The sequence below is a fragment of the Vitis riparia genome, chromosome 1 (genome assembly GCF_004353265.1).
Source record: "Vitis riparia cultivar Riparia Gloire de Montpellier isolate 1030 chromosome 1, EGFV_Vit.rip_1.0, whole genome shotgun sequence".
Taxonomy (NCBI): domain Eukaryota; kingdom Viridiplantae; phylum Streptophyta; class Magnoliopsida; order Vitales; family Vitaceae; genus Vitis; species Vitis riparia.
The window spans coordinates 899,414-917,880 of NC_048431.1; the positions used below are offsets into that span (position 1 = coordinate 899,414).

The 18,467-nt window shown below is 32.8% G+C and overlaps 2 protein-coding genes and 1 long non-coding RNA gene across 3 annotated transcripts; 2 read left to right on the forward strand and 1 right to left on the reverse strand.

The window, feature by feature from the left end:
* Window positions 1–3,399: 3,399 nt before the first annotated feature.
* Window positions 3,400–4,907, forward strand: LOC117917975. The gene is made up of 3 exons (XR_004651812.1): window positions 3,400–3,716; window positions 3,905–3,968; window positions 4,527–4,907. It is a non-coding gene; the product is annotated as an uncharacterized LOC117917975 (long non-coding RNA).
* Window positions 4,908–8,683: 3,776 nt separating this feature from the next.
* LOC117914433 lies at window positions 8,684–9,403 on the forward strand (the record flags this gene model as incomplete). Its single annotated transcript, XM_034829783.1, has 1 exon — window positions 8,684–9,403. A coding segment is annotated over one exon (663 nt), but the record flags the coding sequence as incomplete, so codon positions are not given.
* Window positions 9,404–14,250: 4,847 nt separating this feature from the next.
* On the reverse strand, window positions 14,251–17,894 carry LOC117917968 (receptor-like protein EIX2). The gene is made up of 2 exons (XM_034834469.1): window positions 14,935–17,894; window positions 14,251–14,508 (listed from the first exon to the last, which is right to left on the reverse strand). Exon 1 carries the CDS (start codon window positions 17,453–17,455, stop codon window positions 14,939–14,941), a length of 2,517 nt encoding a protein of 838 aa, XP_034690360.1. The 5' UTR covers window positions 17,456–17,894; the 3' UTR covers window positions 14,251–14,508; window positions 14,935–14,938.
* Between the last annotated feature and the right edge of the window lie 573 nt (window positions 17,895–18,467).

Consider the following 18,467-nt stretch of genomic DNA (forward strand, 5'->3'; position numbering starts at 1 on the left):
TTAAAAACATGAGAATAATTAATTGAAGAAAGCTACATGAAACTTCTTACTCCATGTTAAGTATTATGGTGAAAATAAATATAAATTTAAATAATATTTTAAGTATGATGCATGTATTTTATCTTTAAAAAAAAATTAGTGTCTTGCAAGAATTTTCTCTTGTGGATCATTTACTAATTCTAACATGGATTGTGTACAAAGTATAATTACTTGAAGGAAGCAAAATGAAACTTCCTACTCCACATTAAGTATTATGGCCAAATATATATATATATCATGAAAATTTATTTTATTATATACATAAAGGGCTAGAAAAATGCATATATAGTGGGTGTCATTTTTTTTGTTTAAAATATGAATACACCTGAATTTGACTTAAATCTAAATAAAATTGAATGTTATTAAGTGTTTAAATTGTGTGTTTTTACTAATATTTGAAGTATTAAGCTTATTTATTTTTACATATTAAATATATATATATATATATATATATATATATATATATATATATAATTACTATATTTTATTATTTTAGTTTTAAAATTAATAATATAAAAACATTAATTTAATATATTTTTAAATATTCCAAACTATCATAATTTATCACCATAATAAAAAATTTATAATGATTAATTATATAATTAGTAGGCAATTAACAAATAGATTTCTAGTTATGTTTGGTTGTTAAGAAAATATTAAAAAATTTCTAAGTTAAAACTTATTTTTATATAACCTATCTTTGGAGAAAGAAGGGGTGGTGAAGGTTTTAATGAATTTGAAAACTATATATTTAGATTTTGATACTTTTTCCTAAATTCAAAATTCTGAAATTAAAAAATTGATCTAAAAAATATTCATAAAAATATTTTTATTCTAGTGAATAATTGGTGAGTAAGTTCAAATGTATGAACCTACCAAACCAACTTCAAACCTGTCCAATCCAACCTAATTAGTTGGGTTTGTTCATTTTGGCTTTTCATAGCAATTCATGAGAATATTTTTATTCTACATTATCTTGATAAACAATAGAGAAAATAAATAAAAACAAATTTAAGTCATACTCAGATTTTTTTATGACAAATTTACTAATTCATGGTAGATTAATTTATTATTCTAATTACACAATGTTTAAGTAGTTTAATTTTTTATTTTAAAAAACAAGAAATATCTAAAAATTTTAAAAATAAATTTGGTTTATTTTGAAGGAGGAATTAGATTTGAATATTATAATAAATTTAATAGTTGAAAAAAAATGATATTTTATTTTCTCAAAAAATTTCACCATTCCTCTTAAAATAAAATTATCTCTGAAAAGTAATAACCTAAAAAACAAACCATCATAAAAATATATTAATTATATTACATGGAAGTTATGTTTTAAAGAAATAATATCAATATAAATTCCAAAATTTGAAGTTATTTCTTTAATAAATAACTTAAAAGTTTGATAATTAAATTGAAATTATCTTTTGAAGAAATTTCCCATTTTACTTTTCACAATTTCCTACAAAGTAAGAAATTATTTTTCAATTGTCATATTTTAAAAAATATTATATTTTGTTCAAAATCCCCGAGGAATAGATCCTGTTTATTGGTCACCAAATTTTCAATTATCAAATTAATTAATGTAATGAAAATTATTGAAATATTACTTCTTGTTTTTTTAATCTAACAAGTACCTTATGCGCATAGGTTAGGATATTTTTATATACCCAGAAAAAGAACACCTTGTTGGTCCAATTAAACAGTTTAAATTGCTTGCTTTCTTTTTGTAGTGTCTAAAATGATGGTTGTTTGCAATTCAGGTGTTGCTTTCGATTTGTTCTCTGTTGATGTACAAGACGACTGAAGCAAGTGTGAGACAACTGCAAGGAGCTGGACCCAAAAGTAGGTCATGGGTCAAGTTTTGCATTTTTATGTGTGGGGGCAGACCCTTTCTATCTCTCTCTCTAATCTCTATATCTCTCTTCAATCCTAAAATGGACAAAAAAGAAAGGTCCAAAACATGCTCTCAATTGAAAAGAAGAAATCTCTCTCTATGTCTCTCTATCTCTCTCTTCAATCCTAAAATGGACAAGAAAGAAGAAAAAACAAAGACTCAACTTTTATATTGTTTGAATGCAATCACACTCGTGGATTTTCTAATGTTTTGATTCTATTCTAACCGAGCACTTACTAATTTTGATAATTAAAGAAGACAAATTTTCCATTATCAAAGCTCAGGAGTGAAAGTGTGGACAATTACCCTGGTTTGATTCGTTCAATTTTAAGTATAAAATCAAATCAAATCAAATCAGTCTTACATGTTTTTATGTATGAAGAATTGAACAAATTAGTTACCAAATCTTTAAAGTTTAGTCTTGCCGACATGAGAGAAAAAACAAAATTCCTTGTCTTGTCCACATGTCGTGGACAATTTGTTTGAATGAGGAATCCATGTCACCAATTAAGCTCTAAGGTCACTGTCCCAAGGGAAAGGTTCATGATGAAAAATTCAAATGGTGGTTTAATATATAATATATAATTTATTATTATTATTATTATTACTTTATTTTATTTTAAGATGAGAGGTTCTTCAAGCAAGTGTATTAGGCCAATTTCTTCTTTTGTTACATCATTTATTTATAAAAATAAGATAGATATTTAAAATAAAATACATTCATATAAGATAATAAATATGAAAATAATTTAGGAAAAAAATACACTAAAATAATAAACAACCATTGGAAGTAAAATTTTATTTTGCTTATATATGGTATATCTTTTTTAATAGTAAATACTATAATATAATTATTTAATAAATTTAGAAATATTAATATATTTATATTTTATTGTTATAATATGGTAAAGATAGAAACACATTTTGATTATTTGTATTTTTTAATTTTATGATGATTAAATTATAATATTATAATTTGTTTTCTTCTACTTTCGTGAAATCAAATATAGGAAAAGTACTCTTAGACATTTCAAAGCAATGATTGTTGATTTTAAACAAGATAAAAAACATTAATAGTTTGTCAAAATTTGTTATTCGATTTTCTATTTGCAACATGAAGATCCAAAAAATTCGTAGTTCCTGTAATGTTTGATCATATCTTTACCATTTTTTTCTTCTTGATCTAACAACAAGCTTGACTGCACAAAAGTGATGAGGGTGATGTTCTTCCTATGCTCTCCTCTCCCTTTTTTAACTTTTATATCCCCCCTCAACAGTATAGTTTTAAGGTATATCACTTTAATCCTGATGGACTAAAGGCCCATAATTTATCTCAATGGGTCAAAGTGAAGCCATGGGCCTCTTCACAGTACATTAAATTGATTATGGCCCAAAACAATACCCATGCACAACCAAATATAGTTTACAATAGACCTAGTTCACAGTACATTAAATCGTTTCTCCAACTACATTGCTACCATCACTGACGTCCTCATCACTAACGAGGCCTAGACTCCGATTCTCTCTTTTCTTCTCCGAAATACTCTTGTGTATTTCAAATTCGGAGCCAAAATCTGGTCAAAGAGAAACAACAACCCGAAATTCAGCCCGATCGACCAGCTATTGATGAGAGGTTTGTAGTCTTCTTCGCTTCACAGTGAAGAAATGCATAGTCGGGAACCAAATCACCGGCTATCTGGTTCGGCTTTCAGATCTCAAGTTTCGGTTCTCATGCTAGCCATGTTGACACCATGGCATGGATTTATGTCGTCGACCGGTGAGTTCTGGCACTGTTTCATGTTGTGAATTGATTTTCCTTTCTTAGCTGTAATAGTGCTTTATGGTGTGGTTAATTTCGTTGATTTAGGTTTTTGTTTTGTGATGCTTTGATTTTGATTATAATTGGTCTATTTTTTTCAAAAATAAAAAATAAAATTTGTTTTTATGGAAATCTGTTTTCGGTAGGCTACGGCTGGATTATGAGAATGGGGCTTATTTGATTAAAGAGCTGGATAGGAGAACTAGTCAGGTATGTTTTTTATCTTTACTTTTATGTATTACCATTTGTTATTCAATTGTATCTTCAAATTTTCTTCCCCACAGTTTGTTAATGCATTTTTTGGGACTATTTTGTTATCGAGATTAAATTATAGAATTATAATGATACAAAGGGGGTCTTGACATTATATGGAACCAGAATCAGTCCATCATGGTTTAAATTAATTACATGTTCTATAGCATTACATTACAATGCCAAATAAATTAGTGATTTGCATGAGCTCATGCCTTTTTCTTTCTTTCTTTCTGTTTTTGTCTCTTTTTTTTCTTTTATTGAAACTATTTGAGATGATACCAGCCTATTTTCTTTTTTTTGAAATTAATCATTCAGAGTAATTGACTAGATAATGGGTTTTTTCATTTTAATGGTTTTTGCGTGCAATCAGCCAATGACACACTGAAAATTATAGCATGCAGGTAAATAACTTATACCTATCCTTCCTTTATGTGGGGTTCTTTTTTTGGGGCTTTTGTTATAATAGACAAAATATAATCTAAAGGTCATGGCGATGGTTCTTTTATTTTATAGGGAACAACACAAGAAGTTAGCAGCCCTTGACATGGAGCTAGTAGCAGCACAGTAGGAAGATTTTGACTCAAAGAACTTGTTAGAAAATAAGGGGACTCCTCCCAAGAAAAGGCTTTTAGCTGTTGTTGGAATTATTACAAAGTTTGGCCACAAGAACAATAGAGATGCAATCTGTAGGGGCATGGATGCCAACTGGTAGAATGCCCTTCTTTTTATAAGTTTCGTTCTTTATTCTTTGTATGATTTACATAGAGAATGACCCAGTTGGCACTTAACACATTGACATTTCTGTTATAAGCATATAAGGGATAAAAATAGGAGGCTCGTAGGCTGAACTCTTATTAACATGAAAACTTTTAGTGAACTTCCATTTCTCATCTATTCTTTTTTCATTGTCTTGTTTATTTTCTCAGTTTGCAATGGTCATTTTCAATAGTTTGCAAACTCCATCAACCAATTTGAAAAGCCTTGGAGCTAACAAGTACAAATTATGAGAAACTAAAATCTCGTTTCTCTAGGATTTTTCTAAAGTTGCTCAAATGAATGGAAAGCAGAAAACTATCAAGAGGCCCTACCGCTGCCTTACACCCTCTATACCCCTATTTACAAAAAATTGGAGTTTGTCTTTAATGTAATAAGGGAGACAATAGTTTGCATAATAATGGAACATGAAGTAATATTGTGATTCACTACTGCAAAAAGTAATATTGACATAACTTATGTGCTAAATTACACTTACATGCTTAGCACAAAAGTATGTTATTCTTCATTTGAGAGCATTACTTTAAACCTTATATGTTAGCATCACTTTTGCCATAACTAATATCTTTTTCTTTCTCCTTATCCAAGACAATGCATATCGAGTGATTGATACTTAAGTTAATAGCCTTAGCACCCACATGAGGTGAAGTTTGAATCCAGAATTTCCTAATAGTCTTAATATGCTTCCTCAAGGGTGTTCAAACTTAAGATGTCAATGTTAAACCACCACTTTACCCAAAACTTTTAAGTTACGCAGTAATAGGCCAGCAATGGGATATTAAGGCGACTGAGAGGTAGGCTAATAGCTTGAGCAATTCTCTTATAATGTTTAATGGTTTAAATGTTGACAATTAAAACACTTACAAAAGCATGATGACTTACCCATCGTTTTCATACATATACTCTGGAAGCAACTCTTGCTACTCATTTGAATAAGCCTCAAGTTTATATTGGGTGTATGAAATCAGGTTAAGTTTTCTAAAAAGTTGTGAGTATAATCGAAGGTTTTTTTTCTCTAATGATGAGAAAACAAGTTGTTTATGATATTCTACTTTCATATATTGTATTATATTTTCATATTATCTGAATTATGTAAGATCCACAAGTGGTAAGAACCGGATTGGTTGAAATTTGGTGATGGAAAATCATGAGTACTTCTGTGTTGATTTCATCTTGTCTCTTATATTAGGATAAGTAATTATTACTTTCTAGTTCTGTTAACTAGTTAAGAAGTCTCTTAGCATCTCTGAATTCATCTGATAGATGATAGAAGTCCCAATGAATAACTAGGGCATTGTCCCATAAGAGGCTTGGTTGATAGAGAGAAGTTTTTTAGGCATTCAAACAATTTATCATTCCATCATATTCTTGTCATCTATTACACTTAATTTGCCTACCCTTGCACCCATATTTTAACCATCTCAACTCTAATTTGTGTCGAGGTATCCTAGAGTTTGCATAGGGATGCCTTCTCGGGAAGTCAGGCTTAGATTGGTTGAAGATACATTTAGCAAATTTATATGCTGGTGGAGTGGACAAGTTATCATATGAGGGTTAGGTAGCATTTACTGAGAATCATTTGGAAGATATCTTTGAGTTCGCAGATAAACCTCTGGAAGGAAGACGTTGGTGATTGTTTGTCGAGGATCCTTTTCAATGCTTGGCAGCTTGTATTAATCTATCAGATGCATTAAGAAGCTCCCCTCCAGAGACTATCATTTCACACATGCTTGTCCACTAGGTACTTTATTCCTAGCATGGTCACATTCAAACTGAGAAATGTTTACCAAGTGAAATCAAATTAATCCCACCTCCTCCCTAGTCCACCCAACCCCACAATAAAAAAGAAATCTCAAAACTAGCTTTTATTGGAATTGTGTTCTATGCATAGGCATATCATTTGCCCTGTGTATTTTGTATAAATTCCTCCAAGCATATAGCTCCTCTGCATTTACACATGGAAAATGACAGTCACATGATTGTACATATTTTTCAGAGTACCCCATTTGTTACCCCATTATTAGGAGCAAAAATAATGGATCGACCACTTCTTTCATAGCCCTGTCTTATGTTTGTGCTATCCTACTATAGTACGCTTGAGAGGATAACAGACATTTCCCTGACTTTACTTTTGTTTTCATATTAAATGCTTAGATTCAGGTCATTTGTTTATCCAAAACTTAGTCTATGATTGTATTGTTCTATCTTTTTCAATGATGGCTCTTGCAATGGCTTACAACACCATGCTGCCCTTGGAAAGGACAAGGTAGTGGAATTTTCTGTTTTTGGTTGATTGTTGTGGAATTCTGATTATGTGATATGGAAGCATGGTTTTTTATTAGTTAGACAGTTTTTCACTCTTTTTCTGCTTTGAGGCTAAATGTGTCTCAGCTTTGATCTTCTCTCTTTGTTAAGGAAAGATGGTGAAAGGATAGGGAGTTGGAAATTGAAACCCAAGAAAAAAAACCAAACTTTGTTTGAGTTTAGTGCAGTTTATTTAATTTGATTTTTCAAGTAATTTCAAAGTTTGGTTGTTTCAAGAAAGGGGACTATCATCGGTATTTGGCAAGTTCAAAGGTTAGGACAGCAAATCAGTCTCTAAAGAGTGAATTTTAGTTAGACCTTAGTATTGGAGGAGATAAATTTTTATTTATTTATTGAAGTTTCCTTGTTCTTTGGCAATAGATATTTGTATTGGGGATTATTATTTGATTATGCAGTTTGGATACATATACATATTTGGATTATGCAATTGTAGGACCCCATATGGGGCTCCTTTTTTTCATTTTCTGCAGGTCATACTTCTTGCCAGGTGGAGGACTATTCCAGCAGCCACGTGTCACTTCGTGGATGGCTGCCAGAGAATCAACCTTGCTTTTTGAAGATGCAATGGGAATTTGACACCTGTCAAGGAGAATCAGAGGTAAGCGTATTTTCGGTTAAGGGATATTTTTTTGAGAGATGTTTTTTGCTGCCGTGGGGAGGAGGTTCTCTGGCAGCTGCAGGAAAGTTTTTTTGGGCTAAAGAGGGCTTTTCATAGAGTTTCTGAGGGAGTTGCAGACAGTGAAGCTCAAAGGAAGGTTAGGATATTCTGGGAAGGTTGAGAGATTTTTTTGAGGATTTTAGCTTCGGCTTGGGAGAAAAATAAGAGAGAGGGGGGAGAGAAAGAACTGGAGAAAGGATTTTGTTGCTGCAGAGAGGGTATCGAATGGAAGAGGGAGTTTTGAGAGACATTTATTAGAAAGATCCTGGCAGAGGTGGTGGTGCTTTTGGCCGTAGGGGGTAGATATTTTTGGAGAGGTTAGCTTGAGAGAGAAAACACTGGAGAGAAAACAGAGAGAAGAAGGGCTACAGAGAGAGGAGGGCGGCTATAGAGAGGAGATATTTTTGAGGAAGGTGAGCAGGGGATAGTCTCGGAAGGGGGATGAGGTTTTAACTGCTGAAGCTTTAGAGGAACACTGGGAGGACGTCTTAGAGAGGGGATTCTCTGTTCATTTTTTTAGAGGAGCATTTCCAGTCATAAACTACGGAGAAATCCTCCCACGAAATCACCTCCCGTCTTATATCGAAGGGTGGTGATTCGAGCTTGGAGCCATCGTCTTCTTCACTGAAACCTGACCCAGACGAAGAGAACTCACCGATCAAACAAGTGGCTCTGACCGTGCCCACCACAGACGACCCTTCTCTGCCGATGCTCACCTTCCTAATGTGGGTTCTCGGGATAGTCTCGTGCGTGCTTCTCTCGTTTCTGAACCAGTTCTTCTGGTACAGAACAAAGCCGCTTACCATCACTGCAATCTCAGCTCAGATCGCCGTGGTGCCTCTCGGTCGACTCATGGCTGCCAAAATCACCGACCAGGTCTTCTTCAAGGGAACCCCCTGGGAATTCACCCTAAATCCCGGGCCCTTCAACGTCAAAGAGCACGTTCTCATCACCTACTACGTGGTGTTCTCCCCCGTCGTGCCTCATCATCGCCGTCAATGTGCAGAGTCCTCTGCTCTTCTTCTTCGCACTGGTGGTCATTTTCCTGCTCTTCGTCGTCATCCATGTCTACATCACCGCCCTATGGCACCTCACAAGTGTAGTGTCGGTGCTGGAGCCGGTGTACGGGTTCGCGACAATGAAGAAGAGCTATGAGTTGTTGAAGGGGAAGACGAGGATGGCGGCAGCGCTGGTGTTCGTGTACCTCGTGATCTGTGGAGTCATAAGCGGGGTCTTCGGGGCAGTGGTGGTTCACGGCGGGGAAATGTATGGGGTGTTTTTTAGGATTGTGGTTGGTGGGTTTTTGGTTGGGGTTTTGGTGATTGTGAATTTGATTGGGTTGCTGGTTCAAAGCGTGTTCTACTATGTATGCAAGAGCTACCACCATCAGGGTATCGATAAAAGCGCTTTGCTCGATCGTCTTGGTGGGTATCTTAGGGAGTATGTGCCTCTCAAGAGCAGCATTCAGATGGAAAACTTGGAGGTATTGACTGTAGGCTTGGTGATTATGGTGGGTATAGTGGCAGTGGCAGTGAACTTGAGGCCACGTGTGATCACCCACTTCCTCTTCCCGTGATTTTCAAATTAATTTTCCTCAACATCATTTTATTAATAATTCCTCCAATTGTTTTTTTAATAATGTCAAATTTCCAAATTCTTCATCCTTGTTCTGTTTTCTTAATTTATTTCTCACATTCATAGTTCTCAAATATTTTTTTAAAATTCTTGTTTTCTTAAATAATTTTCCAATTTATAAATCCTCCAAACAATTTTTGCTTTTTAAATTTTTATCCTTAGATTTATTTTTAGGTCCTAAAACTCCCATTTTTCCATATAATTTCCCGATTTTAGTTTTCCAAACTCCATTTTTATTTATTTATTTATTTATTTATTTTATTTTATTTTTTAAAATTTTCATCTTTATGATTTTTTTAGAATCATCCAAAAGTCCTATTGTTAATAAAATTTTGCTGTCATTTTTCTTTCTGGCATGCAACCTTCATAACTTCCATGATTTTAAATTGTTTTGAAATAAACAAGAATTAAATCTCGTAATTCCAAATAATGGAGTTATTGAAATTAATTTATGTGAAATAAATTGGGTTTTGGTGGGGGCCCGACATATGTGATTTTATGATTGATTGATTGATTGAGCGATTTGATTGTTATACATGATTGATTTACTCTGTTCCATGATATGCATACAATCATCCTATGTTTGTTCACTAACCTTTGCTTCCCAAGAAATAAATCAGTTCATCACTCAGGTACGTTCTTTGCCTCTCTTATTCATTCGGGTATTTTGTTTTGATTTTCATTCGATATTCGTTGATCTTCTTACCAATTACCATGATTGTTTCATTTTATTAGTAGAGACCCGTTTCTAGGGACTTATAGGGGTGTTACGCTCTTTACCGTACCTTCCCGATAAGTAATCTGACCCCCGAGCCCAATCCGATTTTTCACAGACCACATTTTTCAAAATAAGGAGTCACACTTAGGGTTTTCTTTCTTATTTTGTTTACCCTTTAAAAAAATAATAATAATAAGTGACGACTCCAAATCATTTTCTTAATAAATAAAATCATTTTTCGAATTAAAATCGAGCTCGTTATCGAGTGAAAAAACGCATGAGTCGAAATGCGGGGTCCACAGTAATATTGGAAATTATAAATTTGTTGCTTCAACTAAAGTTTTATATATGTAATAGAAAATATATATTGGAAACAGTGGTAGGAACTCTTCAATTTTGAAATGAGAATTTTAATCAAAATATTTGAAAAAAAAAATATTCAAGACTTCAGCTGTGGCGAAATATAAGTTGCGTCCACTTAGTCTATGGCAGCGGACAAGGAAAAGTGGCATCCATATGAAGCCCTGTAATTGCGACTGACAAAAGGTCATGTCTATAATACTATATAGTATTAAATTCTGTAGATATCACACCTTCATAGCAGCAACTATCAGCTCTCCCAACCACATGTAGAGCTTTTAGTTGAGGAAAAAACATGAGCGCAGGGATAGCTTCACAACTTATTGTGTTTTTACTTTTTACTGGTGGCTGCAACTATAGGATTTATTTGCATTCTTATGGCCTTCGCAGTTATGAACTTAACTTCTTGTAGTGTGTAACACTGTTGCCTCGTGTATGATTGCATGAACTTTTTCGCAACACATGTACTGCACAACTCTTTGTTAATGGTTATAAAAAATAGTTTTCTATTTTTGAGAATTGAAAATAAGAAAATCTTGTTTGACAATAAGAAAATAGTAAATAATTTTTTTATTTTTAAAAAACAGAAAAGTTTTTGTTCTTAAAAAAAAAATGTTTAGATTAATATGAAGAATAATTAAAAACAAAATGTTACATACAAAACTTATTTTATTTGAAAAATATTTAAAAGTAAAAAATAGGTTAAAAATATTTCAAATTCTCAAACAAACTTTTATCATTTAAATCTCAAAGAATTGTTTTTGAAAATTGTTTTCAAAAACTATTTGTTTTTTAGAATGGTTTTCAAAATCATTTTTAAACTAATTTAAAATATATTTTATAGTGATTTTAGGAAGCGTTTTTAATTTTTTTAATACTTGAAAGATAAAAAATTTTGAAGTGTTAAAAAAATTAGAAACCTTCCTAAAATTACTACTTAATTTTTATTTTTAAAAATAAAAAATGAAACTAATGTCGATATAAAATATAAAAACTTTTAGAAACTTACGTTACTTCAAATTTCAAAATTTTTTATAGTGATTTTTAAAGATATAAGGTGAGTTTATACTTTTGATATAAAAATCTCTATTTTTTATATAAAAAATATATTACTATTTTTTGTTGTAAAAAAAATGTATAAAAAAAAAGTCAATATATAAATAATGAAAGTTGAAAGAACATTTTCAATGCATAGATTATCTTAAGGGTTCAAATGTGGGCTAAGGTAGTGTTTGTTTTTTTGGCTTTTTGCTGAAAGCAATTTATTTTCAGAATTTAGGTTGTTTGTTTTTCTACTTTTTCATGACTAATTATAAACTATTTACTAAATAGAAAAAGCCAAAATATGTAGCTTTTTCTAAATAGAAAAAATAACATATTGGTTTTTTTTACTTTTTAATACTTAACAGAAATAAAATACTATAAAAACAAACAACCTAATATTTAATACTATTAAGCATTAAAGTTCTATTTAGAATTAAGTAAAAAAACAAACATCACCTAAGTCTAAAACTTAATATTAAATCTTCTCTCATTCAAATAATAGTATTTATAAATAATAAAATATCCTAAATAAATATAGTTATGGACAAATATTTCAAACAGATTTCTCAAATATTAATATCAAAAGAAAATTTCATTAACCATGATGAGCTCCCTATTTCAATCTAAAATATGTAAATAAACATAATTAACTTTAATTTAAACAAGATTTAGATTTATATTATGGACAATATAGTAAACCTAAAAGATGATCATAAGCTTCTTATTTCATGACTTCAATTAATAGAAAAAATATTTACAAGCTCAATTTTGTTGGAATTTTATTCAATTCATTCTAGTTTGAGACTTTGTATATTTTTCTGTAACTTACCCTCCATTAAAGATACAAAATTATTTAGAGTTAACTAGAGATTGGATAGCACAAGTATAGAGAGTTATGAAAAGAATACTAACTTTTAATTAAAAAAGATTCAAGAGATCGAGTGCTCAAGCACTTGAATCTAGCTTTCATAGCTTAGAGCACTCAAGTATTGCAAGGAAGTACCCAATAACAAGCAATCAAGTACACTTACCTCGTGCTTGAGTACTCAAAAGTGGGGTTTCCAAAAAATAAGTTTGCATACAACACTCCCTGAGAAAAACAATGATCGCATACATATATATGATCCATGGTTTAAGTAAAACATTTCTTATATTTATAATAAGTGTATTTTAGAGTGTTGTTATTATATTATACCACTGTTGTTAGGCCATATTTTGCTAAATCAAATGAAGAGAAAACACATTATTTGATAAATATTTTACAACTAAAGGTAAAGTTTGAAATCTTAGTAAATACAAATATATCGATACTTAGATTTTATGGATATATCGAAAATATTGAATAAATATCGGTGGATATTTTGACAAAAATATAGATCTTGTTTTAAAATTCATGAAAATACTTAAAAAAATGATAAAATAAAGAATAATATATATATATATATATTAAAGTTATTTTGTATGCTTAAATTCTTTTAATATATTCCTATTCATTTATTTTTAAATTTTAAAAATACTTTTATTGAAAGATGTTTTATTACATTTTAAATAAAAATTAAATTGATTTATATAAAATATTCAAAACCATGACCCAATAAAGATGCCTTTTGTGGGAGAAGTATTCACCGCCATCCATACAAATCAAACCCACCTTTGATCTTTATTCACAATTTCATATATTATATATATGTCTACTAAACTTATGTATGTTTATAGCTATATATATATATAGGTTTATACATGTGGGTGTGTGAATGAAAAGTTGGAAAATAGTCTCTATTGTTCTTTATTGAAGAACGATAGCTAGGGTGTCTATTCGTCTCTCATTCTCTGTATTGTTTTGTTTCTCTTTCTTAGGGACTTACCTTTGTTTGTGAATCGGAACCTATGCTCAATTAGCTTAAGAATTACCCAGTAGTTTGTTTGAATCAGGGGGAGTTTGGGTGGGAGAGTCTAAGGTTTGTCATTTGGGGGGTTTTGGTGTTGTGGGAGCTGATTGGTGTCTGGGTTGGGAGGAATTTAGGGTTTGTGATATGGGGTTTTGGTGTGGTTGAGGTGGGGAAGGAAAAATTGAATCTTGGGGATTGTTTTTGTTGGTGGGGTTTTGAAGATGGTGGAGAATCGTGGATCGGGTGCCGTCTGATCGCTGCTTTTCCGGTGGCGAGCAACCGTCCGATTGGAGGGGTGGGGGCTTTTGTATGGAAACTCGGAGCCCCAAGCTGGCGGAGGCGTCCTCAACAACCCCTTTTTCTGGACCCACCATCCAATCGAGCAAGCGATCTCGTATCTCCTCTTCTTCTTCTTCAACGATCCCAATTTCATCGAACCCCAACGCCCATGCTACAGTGAAAAATTAATTTTGAGGGGAGCGGAGCTACACTTTGACTGAAGCCAGCGCGTTGACCAACAGAAATATCAGGAAATTTTTCGAAAAATCGGCAAAAACAGATATTTCAGCGATAATTTCAGAAAAAGAGCGAAATTCCTTCCAATCGATTATCCGTCTTCAATATCAAATTGAGATTCACCGATAACCGAAATATCGAATCGGGGAAATTTCGCCGATAAAAAAGACATTTCAATCACTGACTAGAGGTGATGAACACTAATGTTAGTAATTAGGTTTGCCATATTTTTCAATAATGTACAATTAGCTTAATCACTTGAAGCTTATACCAAAAATATATTTGAATCAATAATGGACAAAAATTTCTGACTGGTACTTAGTGATAATCAACTACCAAATTATCATAAACATAGAAGTTGAAAGGATAATTTTAAGGCATAGATGACTCTAAAATATCAAAAGTAGGCTGAGTATCCAACTTAATATTACAACTTTTCTTACTTAAATGACAGTTTACAAATAACAAACCTACCAAAAGAAAAATAATTGCTTGCCAACATTTCAAAGATAAGTTCTCAAACACTCATACCAAAGAAATCTTCATTTCCACTAAGAATTCATCATTGTATTCAATCTGCAACAAGTAAATACACATAATTAGCTTCAATTTAAGCAACATTTAGATTTTCATCATGGAATATAAATAGCATGGTCATTATTATCATTATTATTATTATATAATTAATTAATTAACAACATAATATTAACAAACTTGGTTATAGAGACTATTTAAATTCTTATAGTTTTCGTACTTATGGTATTAACCATACTCAAATGAGTATATTTGTTAATAAATTTAGAGTTTCAACTAACAACCTATAACAATCTCTAACCTTAGCTTCTTGTTTGTATATTTTTTGGAATTCAACCTTGGAAAAAATTTCATGTATCTTAATCTTTCCTATGAAAATCGCATTCTGTAACTTCAAAGAGTTGAACCCAATTATAAACTTCCTCAAAAAGAAGGAAAAAGAATGGGAAGTGATGTAAGATATTTCACCTTTTTAGCCATGAACTCCATTTGCTTCCATCTTCCTTTTCAGACGAGCCACATTCACTGCAGTGAAGACATACAGTCTATCTCTGGTTTCATCAATGAACCGGAAATATGCCTGCCTCCAAGACTTCTTTAGAACCAAACTGCCACATACAGCCCAAAATCCCACCGGAAAGCCCAATCCCATGCTTATGAAGAACCATGACATGTCCCATTCATCTTCATCTTCCTCCTCATCTTTGTGATCTTGATCGGAGCAGTTGGTTGACAATGGAGGCCCACAAAGTCCCAGGTTCGCCTCATAAATGGACGGATCGTTGAATGTCGAGAACTGGTTGGTTGTTGGAATTGGTCCTGACAGGCGGTTATGCGATAGGTTCAAATGGTTCAATGAGGTTATAGAAGACATGCTCGGAGGAATTGGGCCTGACAGGCAGTTGCATGAGAGGTCAAGAGTTTCTAGCCCTTGCATGGCTCCAATCTTCTCAGGTATCTTTCCAGTCAACTGGTTTCGGGACAAATTCAAGGTACCCAGGGTCGAGAGATTTGTGATCTCTTTTGGGATCTCTCCCCAAATGTTATTGCTAGAAAGATCCATCAAATTCACAATTGGCAATATGCTTTCAAATTCCATATTTTGTCCCTTTAATACTAGCTCCATGCTCTCCGAATAGTATTTATGAAATCTGGGGTCGTCAAAATTGTCTAATAAGGTCACAAAACTTAAAGCAGTTAAATTGCCTAAGCATTGTGGGATGGATCCTGATAAATTGTTCACTGCAAGATCCAAAATGTGGAGATGAGAAAGCCAACACAATTGCTCAGGAATATCTCCTGTCAACATGTTGCCCCGTAGACGCAGCTGCTCCAGTGATGGCATTCTTTCTCCAATCCATTTGGGTATCTCACCCGAAAACCTGTTATTTCCAAGATCAAGAGAGGACAACCCTGTGCAGTTTCGTAAGCTTGGAAAGGGTTCCCCAGAAAGATTGTTGTCACCCAATATCAACTGAGTAAGTGAAGATTTTGAACACATCCAACTCGGAATCCCACCAGACAGTTTGTTCTTGGATAGATCTATGGCCATAAGCTGGTGCAAATCATTCCAATTCTTTGGAATCTTTCCAGATAAATGATTGTTTGAGAGATCAATTACTTCCAAATCCTTTAGTTTACTAATTGATGAAGGAATGCTGCCATTTAACAAGTTACCAGAAACATCAAGGATTTGGAAGCTTGATAATTCCCCGATGTTCAAGGGAATTGGACCAGAAAATGAATTGTTTCCCAGATACAAATATCCCACATTAAGTCGAAGTGGGAGTGGGCCCCCCAAGCGGTTGAAACTTAAATCCACCAATGCGTCTTGGCGAAAGGATAATGAGTTGGGAAGCGTTCCATACAATTGGTTTCTAGAAAGTATTAACCACCTAAAATCTAGTTTCCAAAGCCATTCGGGTATTGCGTCTGAAATCCCCACATTTTTTAGAATCATAAGCCCAAGTCTCTTTTGAGTTCTAAGCCAGTTGGGGAACTTGAGAGATACATAGCAGTTGCAAACCTCGATAGATTCGAGACTGAAGGGAGGAATCCATTCAGGTCTCAAATGAAAACGGAGAGACTGGTTTTTGGGTGATACGAGTAATGAGAATTTTGTCAGTTTAGTAAGATTACTAAAATGAATTTCAGATATTACCCCTTCCCAAGCATTCCAATTAAGATACAACTCAGTCAGCTCTCTAAGTTGTCCGATACTTTCTGGAATCGTCCCATTCATTAGATTGAATGACAAGTCAAGTCTCTTCATCCGCAGCAAGTTTCCAATCCATGTTGGAATTGGACCTGAGATGGACTTTTTACTCAGATGAAGACTCTCTAAGTTGGTAAGGTGTTGAATTGAATGGGGGAAGGGACCAACAATATTGTTACTGCTCAAGTCCAGGGATTTTAAATTCTTAAAGAGCCCTAATGAATCTGGCAACTGACCACTGACTTGATTACCGCCCAAGTTTAACTCTTCCAAGGAATTATTAGTGCATGCTGATAAACCATTCACCAATTCAATTCCTTCACTTCCAATATAATTGAATGAGAGATCTAAGGTCACCAAGTTGCGAAGGCTTAGCAAGTTAACATGGGGAATCGGACCTTTAATTGTAGCATGATTTAAATAAAGATCCATAAGGGTACTGATGTTAAACAACCAGCCAGGCAAAGTAGTGTTGAAATTGTTTTCGGAGAGATCAATGACCAAAATAGAAGTCAAATTAACAAACGGATTGGAGTACTGAGGGAAGTGACTGAGTTCACAACCGGACAAATGTAATTCTAACAAAAAAGGAAGCATGTTTACAGCTTGCATCCAATTTGTGGTTGCTTCTGTAAGGTCCACATACCCCAGATCAAGGTATTTTAAAGAAGAAATACCAGAAAGCCAATTCAAATTATGAACATAGTGGTGGTCATTTCCATTAAGATCAAGATAACGTAACTGTGACAAATTTCCAAGATGAGGAGGAATCATCCCACCAAATGTGCATGAGAGAGATTAAGGTATCTCAACCTTTCAAATGAGCCCAAGAAATTTGGAATTGGAATTCCTTGAAAATCATTAAAACTTAGGTCCAGGTAATTTAAATGTTTCAAGTCAAGTAAGGAATCACTTATCTCACCACCCAAACGTGAGAAGTCACCACCCCAACGTGAGAAGTCAACACTAGATTTGAGGTCAACCTTGACAACATGCCCTGTTTGGTTGTTGCAATCCACACCTTTCCACTTGCAGCAATCTGCACCAACCCAGGAAGAAAGCCAACCTGAAGGATCTTTCAGTCCATTTTTGAATTCAAGAAGCGCTTTCCGCTCTACCTCAATGCAGCCCTTGTTCATACCACCATCAATGGAATTGATAATAGTAGCTTGAGCTAGGAGAAGCTCGAGAAACAGAGAAAGGAGAAAAAGAGTAAGAACTAGAAGGGTGGTTTTCCAACTTGCCATTTGATGAATGCAAAGTTGCAAAGTTATTAGTGGGTGCTATATAAATAATTTTGGTCTAATTTAGTCAACTATTTTAAGTTTTTTGGCCGCCATAAATATAGAAGAAATTATCAAGTTCAATCACAATCGGATCACATATCTCTTCTATCCCTGAGTAAATTAATTCAAAACATTAATTACCAAGTTTTTGGTCCAAAGAAAAAAAGAATTTTTTTTATTCCTAATTTACACTCATCGAATTATTAACTAGAATAAAAAATTTCAATTAATTAAAAAAATAAAATTTAGATTTTAATATTTTTCCCAAATTCAAAATTCAAAAATTAATAAATTAATCTCAACTATGTTATTCATAAATCCCAAGATAGGTTACATAAAAATAAGTTTTAACTAAGAAAATTTCTAACATTTTATTAACTACCAAGTATAATTAGAAATCCTAATTATTATGTAATTATCAATTTTCTACTAATTATATAATTAATTATTATGCAATTTTATTATGCTAATAAAATATGATATTTTGGTATATTTTAAAA